The sequence below is a fragment of the Rhinoderma darwinii genome, chromosome 2 (assembly GCF_050947455.1).
Source record: "Rhinoderma darwinii isolate aRhiDar2 chromosome 2, aRhiDar2.hap1, whole genome shotgun sequence".
NCBI classification, from domain to species: Eukaryota; Metazoa; Chordata; class Amphibia; order Anura; family Rhinodermatidae; genus Rhinoderma; species Rhinoderma darwinii.
The window spans coordinates 21276447-21286648 of record NC_134688.1 but is presented as its reverse complement, the minus strand read 5'-3'; the positions used below and the strand labels follow the sequence as shown (position 1 = coordinate 21286648).

The window sequence follows — 10202 nt, the reverse complement described above, 5'->3', positions numbered from 1 at the left end:
GAACCCTTGCACATCGGAGACAAACTGAAACCATTGGCACCGGATCTGTCACCGTTGAGATTAAAGGTGATGCAAACGGAAACCTATGGTTTCAGTCAGGGTACCGGTCTGACAGAGAGCTCCGACGGAACGCCAGAACAGAGCCCTGACGCAGATGTGAACAAAGCCTAAAAAAAGTTTTACCTTTTAATTGTCATCTTGCCTATTATGATAATGAGATGACTGCTGAGAAGTGATCTCTACGGAACAGGAAGGGTCAGTCTACTATTAATGGTGGGTTCTATGTTGCCTATATAGAGGTGTTACCTTTCATTTAATCCCGCCTGTGATGATAATAATGAGATGACTGAGAAGTGGAACAGGAAGGATCGGTCTATTATAAATGGTAGATCCTGTGTTATCTCTATATATAGGTGTTACCTCTCAGTGTAATCCTGCCTGTGATGAGAATGAGAAGTGATCTCAAGAACAGGTAGTCTATTGTGAATGGTGGGTCCTGTTTTATCTATATACAGATGTTACCTGTCAGCGTAAGGCTGAGTACACACGGGGCGGATACACCCTGTGCGCTGCAGCGACTTTCGGGTGGAAAAACACACCAAACTTTGGTGCAGTTTTTCACCAGGAATGTCCACCAAGAAAAACTATAATATACCAAAAACGACATACATTTGGTATCACTGTGATCATACTGACCTGCAGATTAAAGAGAATGCGTCATTTTCACCATACGTTGAACACCGTAAAAAAAGAAACACATGGTATGGTAAGTGAAGAAAAATAATAACTATTAGAAGGGAATGTTGTTGAGAAAGCTTTATTTATAAATGAACACTGCAACAAAACCTGATCCTAAAGGTTCTTGTACAATAAGTTATATTTTCATCATACGCGTTCAATACGATTCTGATGTCTCCTTACGTTTGCTGCCTCTCCCTTCTGCAGTCACACAGAAACTGCAGCTGCATCCCCTCCACCCCCCACCCCCCCCCCCCCACTTCCTTGCCTTCTATTTACTGTATTACACTTCTGTTTGATCACATGGGTTCCATGTATACAAAACTTCAAAAATAGGCCTCAAACAAAAATAGTTTGGGGCAGATTTATTAATTGTGTCCTAAAGTTCTAGACAGGTTAAAACTGGATCAGACAGGCAAAAATTGCGGGTAATTTATGGCAATGGCGCACGCTGTACAATAAATTTGGCACATCTTGCTAGACATGTAAGACACTTTCCTATGCCACATTTTGGCTGGCGTAAGTTACACCAATATTTTGCATTAAAAAAAAAAAAAAGTACACCATTATTAAAGCTCATGCATTTTGTGACTCTTCTTCGGGCTTATTAAGCCTCCTAGGAGAATTTAGACCTTGTTCACACAGAGTTGTTTGCAGGCAGAAAATTCTGCCTGGAAAAATCCACGCCGGTTTTTTTCTAAGTGGTTTTGCACCGCACGTGGTTTTTTTACATGGTTTTTGCAGCAAAAAGAATAACCGCGAGCATTTTTTTTTTTTTTTTTACAAAAAAAGTTTATTTCCGTCTCCCATTGATTTCAATGGAGTTCTTGAGGCAGAAACCGCCTCAAGAAAGGGCACGTCGCCTCCACCTCCCATTGTAATCGATAGGAGTCAATTTCGGCCATTTTTTGCCATGGCTTCCGCGGCAAAAAACCTCCGTGTGAACAGGGCCTTAATAGGAGTTGTATGCCCACTGTAGGTCGTGTACTCACTGGAATGGAGTCCGCCGCTTTGCATGCTGAATATCCACCTATGGGATTGCAGCATGGATATTAACAGCCGGGCCTCTAATTGATCAGCAGTTTTTAAGATGCCAGTTGGCTGCTGTATTGTATTAAATAATGGTTCAGCCCCCCAATAAGTACCCTTAAAATGTGTCCTACAAAACGCATGTTTTTCAAGGGTTAAATTAATTCAAGTTTGTACTCTACACTTGGGTATGTATGTACAGAATACACACAGTCGAGTCGCATTATTATGACCAGCAGCTAATATCCGTGTGCAGCACGCACAGCAGCTAGACGGGCTGGGAGTGACTCAATAAGGTGCTGGTCTGTGGTCTCCGGTATCTGGCGCCGTGCTGACTGCAGAGCATCCCACATTTGCTGGACGGTGCGTGGTGGAGGATCCATAGAGCGAACAAGACGATCAAGGTCCCACAGATGATCAATTGGGTTCAAGTCTAGAGAATTAGAGGGCCAGGGAAGTAGTTGGAAGTCTTGGTCGAGCTCTTCCAACCACTGTTGGACATTTCTAGCCGTGTGACATGTCGCATTGTCTTGCTGGAAGATTCCATCTGCCCCAGGGAAGGCAAACAGCATGTATGGAGGGGGGATGGACGTGATCTGCAAACGATGGATTCATACCCATACCGGTTCAGAGAGCCTTCCACATGGATGAGTGGCCCAGAGAATGCCATGAAAAAATGCCCCACACCATAACGCTGCCGACACCGGCTTGTGTTCTTTCAGCAATGGTTGCCGGGTGTTTGTTCTCTGATGTTTCTCGCCTGATACGCCAACGTCCAATCGTTCCAAGAAGCAGAAAACATGACTCATCGGAGAAGACAACCCTCTGCCAATCATCGGTGGTCCAATTCCAATACGGCCGTGCAAAGTTAAGCCTTTTTTCCCGATGCACATTTGTTACATAGGAGCAGTGACCATCCTTCTGCTTCGGAGCCCCGTACGCAGTAGGGTTCGCTGAACTGTTGTTTTGGACACGTCTGGTAGCCCCCTGGTTGATTTTCACGGTGAGCTGCTCCACTGTAGCGTGTCATTCGGCCCTCGTGCACCTTCATAGCCGACGTTCACCTCTCACATCAATGGAACTTGGTGCTCCGCAGTTTCCATGTTGGTTATTTTCAATGGTGCCATTTGTCCACTCACGATACACTGTCACCACAACAGCACGTGAACAGTTCACAAACTGCGCTGTGTGAGAAATACCGCCACCCTTGGCTCGAACGCCAATAATCATCCCTTATTGCAACTCTGATAAATCGCCCGTTTTACCCACGGCAACAACGAGTGATGTGTGATCTGACAGCTGAACGCACGCCTTATATACCCACCAAGTCAGCCCACGACACATCACTTCCTTCATGAGCTACGCATGCCGATGTCGAAAAAAGGAGGGGGTCATAATAATGTGACTCAACTGTGTCTATTCAGACCCCAAACCGGATCACTAAATATATTTAGACCGCACACCGTAACACTTCCTTCATGGGCTAAGCGCCGCCGACGTCAAAATTAGGAGGTAGTCATAATAATGTGACTAGACTATGTATAACCTTCATTTTAAGGAAAGTGTGAACAATAAAAAAAAAATACATTTAAAGGGAAACTCCATTCACTGTGGATATTAACAGTTATGATGTAATAGATAGAAGAATAAAAAAAAATTATTACGTAAAAATTTTCCTCCGTCTATCACTCTCAACATTATTTAGATCAGAGCAAAGATTTCATATTCTCTTTACTGTGGGAGGAGCTTTTTCCTGTGCTCATCATCGCCCCCTGCTGAATAAAGCACATTTAATGAGCCATGAGGAGTGATGGAAAGTAAGTGACAACCGGACTGAGCAAAGTTCTGAAGTGGTTGTCACTTAACAAGTTCATTCAGACATCGTCCTGACCAACTAAGCAGAGTATCTTTATTACTGCCAACTACTAGAATACTGCCCCCTATGGGATTTTATTATCAGATTGGATTTTCAACACTAAATTTAGGATTTGGGAAAGGGCCACACTACTGAATATGAATTTTTATCAAGCTTGGCATCAGACAGTTGTCAAGATATGGGGCCATTGAATTTATTTCAGCCTGTACTCGGAGATAACCGGTGAACACCGTATAGCAACGCTTGACACTAAACTTCTTTCAAGGTCTCCGCAGCTGCTTGTACCGTAAATGTTGCAATAGCAATTTGTCTTTTGACTTCTTCCCAGGCTGCGCTCTGATCTTTGTTTTCAATATCAAATAAGGCGTCGTAAATACCAGGAAATGATTCTCCGGCATATTTGTTATTGCTACTCGGTGCGAAGATGACGTGTCTGTAAAGAAAAGAAAAAAAGTCCCATAATCCATATATACTAACCATAAGGTGGCAGTGGCGAGAGGAATAGTTAATTCTAGAACAGAAATTCTCAACCCTTCCACATTAGGTCCTCACCGGCTGGACTACGATGAACCCTGGCCTCCCCATAACCTCTAATTGGCACCGTAGCGTGGTAGTGTACGGTTGTTCGTGGAGGATTGAGCTCAACCAAGAGCATGTTGGGGAAGACAATGTATCATTTCCCATGCCTAAGCCCATTTCACTGGTTGAGAACAGCAGTAGAAGGCCTTCAAGTCTACCATATACAGGTCCTTCTCAATGAATTAGAATATCATCAAAAAGTAAATTTATTTCAGTAATGAAAACCCAAAATTTAGTGTCTCATAAAATTAGAATATTATATAAACCCAATTTCAAAAATAATTTTTAATACTGAAATGTTGTCCTACTGAAAAGTGTGTCCAGTATCTGCCCTCAATACTTGGTCGGGGCTCCTTTTGCATGAATTACTGCATCAATGCGGCGTGGCATGGAGGCGATCAGCCTGTGGCACTGCTGAGATGTTACCAATGCGGCGTGGCATGGAGGCGATCAGTCTGTGCCACTGCTGAGGTGTTATTAATGCGGCGTGGCATGGAGGCGATCAGCCTGTGGCACTGCTGAGGTGTTATCAATGCGGCGTGGCATGGAGGCGATCAGCCTGTGGCATTTGAATGTAGTATCTACATAGTGGATAATGCCAAGCACAGCTTCTGTTTGCAAAGGTCCATTCCGCAATTAGAGACGCCACAAGAACGCACTGTTAACTCCCTTAAATGCCAATAGAGTGGAGTGGAAGACGCTACGGGACTCACCACTACAGGATATAATTAAGAAGGTTCTCTGCTTTGGACAATCCATTTTTGTTACAGTCCCCTGATGATACGCTGATGACAAGTGGTCTTGCTGTGGGCCCCCCAGCAATCAGATGTACTCCGTGGGAAACAGTGTTCACGTGTGCAGCTCCCCCGCAGGGCAAATGAAGTATTACACAGTTCCCATTAAAATCAATGGGTTGTCCATGTAATATACGGATGTGCCAGGTCCTCCAGAGCGAGAGATGCTCTTTATAGCCGTTTTGGCACCTGAGCAGAGGACCCCCATGTATTCAGAATTCTTAAATAGGGTACAATTAAACCTTTTTGAGACAACCACCTAAAATTGCATTGAAAAGTGGTTTTCTAAATGAGTGGTCTTCTCAAAGAAGAGGCCAATACTGTATGCAGAAATTGGTCAAGGTCAGGGGTGGTCTTTTCAAAGAGGAGGTCATCTGGAAAGGTTTCACTGTATTTAAAAAGGAGTTTTCTAAACCAAACACCCCTTTAAGCTATAGAGATGGTAGAACCCTGGCCAACAACTGTTCATATACACTGAGTCTATAAGTCTACTATAAAACAGAACGGTTTTATTTAATGAATTATTAAAAATTCAAAAGTAGGTAAAAAAATTTATCTCCACAGATGAAAAGATCATCTGATTCATGTATACTGATGTCGTCTTCATCTATAATGACGGTGCACTATGGAAGCCTCCAGGAAGTCCATGGTGAGATCCATAGCTGCTTCTTCACCCATATTATTTTATATTTCTCTAAAAATATTACATTCAGCTTTTCAACCTCGTGGGAAACGGAGATCGTGTCTACTGCTCACCTACCTGAATGCCACTTAAATGGCCGTACCTAATGCTTTGTCGCTTGATGAAGCCCCATATGATACCAGGCTCGAAACATTGACGATTTTAGGTGTTACGTTGAACAGAATAAAATAGAAATAATGGGGTTCACCATTTTGATGACCGTACCTGTAAAAAGGTCTTCCCGGGAGACCCAGAGGATCTATGAATGCCCTTTCTGCGAACATGAGTTGGTCATTTAGGATGCGCACAGCTATTGGACTGAAAGAAGACAACTCTGATTAGTTGCAGAGAATTACAGAGTATGACTTTCCCCAAATATATTATTGCATGTGCATCTATAGTATCATAGGTGAGATGTCATGGATTTAGCAAGCTACAGGTTGGTTTGATGCTGATATTGGATTCATCCAGATGATTACAGGTGGTGCCCTCACAGGGCATCTCCAGCCCTACCAGTAACACCTGCTCTAGACCAGGGATATTGGTATGGTTGACTCTGAAGATATCTGGGGCACTGACAGAGGTGGAGGGTACATTATGAAAATGAATGTGGCTGTCGCAGGCGCTGGGGGAACTGGGAATAAAACTCAGGGCATGTACCCCCGAAGCCTGGTGGTAGCAACACCACTGCTGCAAACTACATGAAAGACCTGCCCAAATGAACCACTATCAAGCCATGCCAAACCCACGTGTTGTAGATATTTATTGAAAAAATGGTTAAAAGTTACACGGAGACGCAGTCTCAGGGTGTATATATAGCGGGCTGGATGACCTTGGCCTACGTGTTTCGAGCAAGCGTGTTGCTCTTAATCATGGCAAAAAGGATATATCCTTTTTGCCATGATTAAGAGCAACACGCTTGCTCGAAACACGTAGGCCAAGGTCATCCAGCCCGCTATATATACACCCTGAGACTGCGTCTCCGTGTAACTTTTAACCATTTTTTCAATAAAATTGGGAACAATTTTCCTTTTTAATCAAACACAGCGCTGGATTTTCTCTTTCTTTTTCCTGATATACCTACCGCTGGCCGTAGCGGGGATCCGTGCGAGGTGTCTGGAGACGCAACTACTGGTGAGCTGGAGGTCTCCTCCTTTCATTACTACGAGCAATTACGTCTGAAATTCAGGAGCTGTTTTCTCCTGAAAACAGCTCCGTAATTTCAGATGTAATTGCAGTTATCGTGTGCACATACCCTAAGGGTTATTTTACACTTTTTTCAAATGAGAAATTTCTGAGCAGTGGCAAAAGGGTTTGATCTCTCTATAGAGGCCTTTTCATTATGGAAATCAGTGGTGGTCTGAGGTCCAATACTTAACCAATCAATTTGGTAATCATTGTGACTGGATTTTCCCCTTAAAGATGGGTTTTACCATAATCATTATCATCAATTTGATCGGTGGGGGTCTGACCGCTGGGATCCCCACGATCAGGATAGCGGTTGTGCGCATGCTTGGCCACCGCGCCATTCATTTCTATGGAGCTGCCGAGCGCTATATTCGGCAGCCCCATAAAAATTAATGGAGCGGTGGCCGATCATGCGCACTAGCGTTCTATTCCTATGGAGCTCCCAGGAACGGCAAAGTAAGCCTGTTCTCATGATTGGTGGGGGTCCCAGCGGTTGGACCCCCACCGATCTGATATTCATCACCTATACTATGATAAATATTGATTATGGGAAAACCCCTTTAAACATTAAACCACCGCATGAAATGACAAAGAAGATTATTTCCTCCAATATAAACTTACTTATTGTGATCAACATTTTTAATTCGTTGGTGCAGTCCTGCGGCAGCATTGGTAAAATTATCAATGGACGCAAATAAATGGTCTACAAGACACCAAAGGAAAAGTATAAAAAAGAGCACAAATGATGTGACCATTAAAAACCATTGTCCACGATAACTACATATGTATTAGACTTCTAGAACATTCATCAAACATTATTGAGCACATTGACATTACACTTTCATACCTTCCCATATAACACACCACGATACATGGCCAAATGTATGTGAAACCCCGAACTTTACATCCAAGGTCGTTATAGTGGAATTTTGCCCTCGGCTTGCCATTTTAGTTTTTCGCATAATTTCAACCTACATAATACCTTATAACTTCCATATAATGCCTAGATAATACTGCTACATGCAGCCCGCATAATACTCCCATATAGAGTCCAAATAATATGCAGTACAATATATAGTACCCTTTAATCCAATCTAACCAATATAAAGCCAATGTTTAGTTTCTTGTGACTACTCACCGAAAGACACATTGTAAATTTCTATTTGCTCCAGGTGTTTTTTTGCCAAATTGGAAATACTTTCGGCATAGTTCTTAAGCTCCTCTCCATAATCCAGAACGTTAAAGGGTATAATGGTGGAGTCTGCGAGCTCGTACACAAGGCTTCCCCTCACCTTGGCCACTGCAAGATGATTTTTGAATGATGGGTCATAAAAACGCTCCACCAGCTCGAAGGTCTCATAGACTGTGTGGTAGACGGGATAACTGCTGTATTTATCGGTTTTCTGAAATAGAAATTTTGATCTAAGCTCAAGTGGTAATGCTGCATACACAAAGTTGTTCAATTACTTATATACTCAAAAAATTCCAATCTTGTTAAGGCTATGGAAAAGAAAACTTGAGTTGATTAACTGTTGTCATGTACTGGAGAGATACGTAGATGGACTATTAAATAAGATGCTCTATGTAATCACATGAGTAGGCCGGTCATTGTCTCCTGCAAGATCAGCACACTCCTCTTCTGCTGCTGTCACCCTCCCCATCGATCGATGGTCTACACATTGTTCTATCCCTGCTAAATTAGCAGCACTGTAGATGTGGTACGGTGATATGTAGACCTGTCATAACTAACTTAATCACATGAATGGACAGGTCACTGTCTCCCGCAAGATCAGCACACTCCTCTCCTGCTGCTATCACGATTTCCATTGTTCGATGGACTTCACTTCCTCCTAACTTTATGAACTTGCCTGTATCACATTAAAACTATGACAAATAAATAGCATGGGTACACAGGTCACTGTCTCCCACAAGACCAACACATTCCTCTCCTGCTGTTGTCATCATTCCTATGAATCGATGGTCTACATGTTATTCTATCCTTGCTAACTAATCAGCACTGTAGATGTAGTACCGTGATATGTAGACCTGTCATAACTAACTTAATAACTACAGTACCACATCTGCAGGTTACTGTCTCCCACATGATCAACACACTCCTCTCCTGCTGCTATCATCACTCCCATCATCCGATGGTCTTCACTTCCTGCCAACTTCATAATCTTTCCTGTATCATATTAGAACTATCACAAATAAATCACATGAATGAACAGGCCACTGTCTCCCTCAAGAGCAACAGATTCCTCTCCTGCTGCTGTCATCATTCTTATGATTCGATGGTCTACACGTTGTTCTATACTCACTAACGTCATGGTACTGACTCTATCACATGTAGACCTGGCATAACTAACTTATTCACATGAAGGGTCATATCACTGAGTCCCTCAAGATCTACCCCTCTTGAAAACACCTTCTGTGCATTCTGTACATCTTGCAAGTTTTTGGAAAGGCAGCAGAATAGTGAAGTCCCTTCCGGATGCCTACAAGTAAATTGAAACAACAAAGAAAGGGGGAAACCCTGCCACTTCAGTAGAAAGATTTGCATGCCTATTGTTATGTTTTAGTGAGTGGACCCCATATGAGGTTCCTTGAGTGGTCCACTAACCTAGAGCTAGGTCTGATATTATTCAGCATTCTGTTAATAGGGAGGCATGTTTTGTCGGTTAATATGTCATACATTGCATAAGGAATTGCACAACCCCCATAGTTACATAGTTCGTACGGTTGAAAAAAGACACGTCAATCAAGTTCAACCAAGGGATGGGAAAAGGGAACAAAATTTCTAATATTTTTTTGTTCTAGGAAATTATCTTTGCCTTTTTTGCAGCATCTCATGTCTATAGATTCACAGTTCTCACAGTAAAGAAGGCTTGTCGCCTCTGCAGGTTGAACCTTTTTTTCTCCAGACGGAGGGAGTGCCCCCTTGTTTTTTGAGGGGGTTTTACATGGAACAGGATTTCATCATATTTTTTGTATGTGCCATTAATATATTTATATAAATTAATCATGTCCCCCCTTAGTCGTCTTTTCTCAAGGCTAAATAGGTTTAATTCTTTTAATCTTTCCTCATAACTTAGATTCTCCAGGCCCCTTATTAGCTTCGTTGCTCTTCTTTGTATTTTTTCATCCTTTCTATGAACTGGAGCCCAGAACTGAACTGCATATTCTAGATGAGGCCTCAGTAATGCTTTGTAAAGTGGTAATATTACACCCCTGTCCCGCAAGTCCATGCCTCTTTTGATACACGACAATATCCTGCTGGCCTTTGAAGCAGCTGATTGACATTGTGCTCTTATTT

At 42.6% G+C, this 10202-nt stretch overlaps 1 protein-coding gene across 1 annotated transcript in view; it reads right to left on the bottom strand.

Moving 5' to 3' along the window:
• Positions 1-995: 995 nt before the first annotated feature.
• LOC142742052 (N-acetylated-alpha-linked acidic dipeptidase 2-like) overlaps positions 996-10202 on the bottom strand; it is a 61369-nt gene continuing 52162 nt past the window's right edge. The window contains exons 16-19 of the mRNA XM_075851453.1: positions 8025-8289; positions 7508-7589; positions 5924-6016; positions 996-4076 (exon numbers count right to left, since the gene is read on the bottom strand). Of these exons, the coding sequence (XP_075707568.1) occupies positions 3893-4076; positions 5924-6016; positions 7508-7589; positions 8025-8289 (624 nt within the window). The 3' untranslated portion in view covers positions 996-3892. The remainder of the gene's footprint in view (positions 4077-5923; positions 6017-7507; positions 7590-8024; positions 8290-10202) is intronic.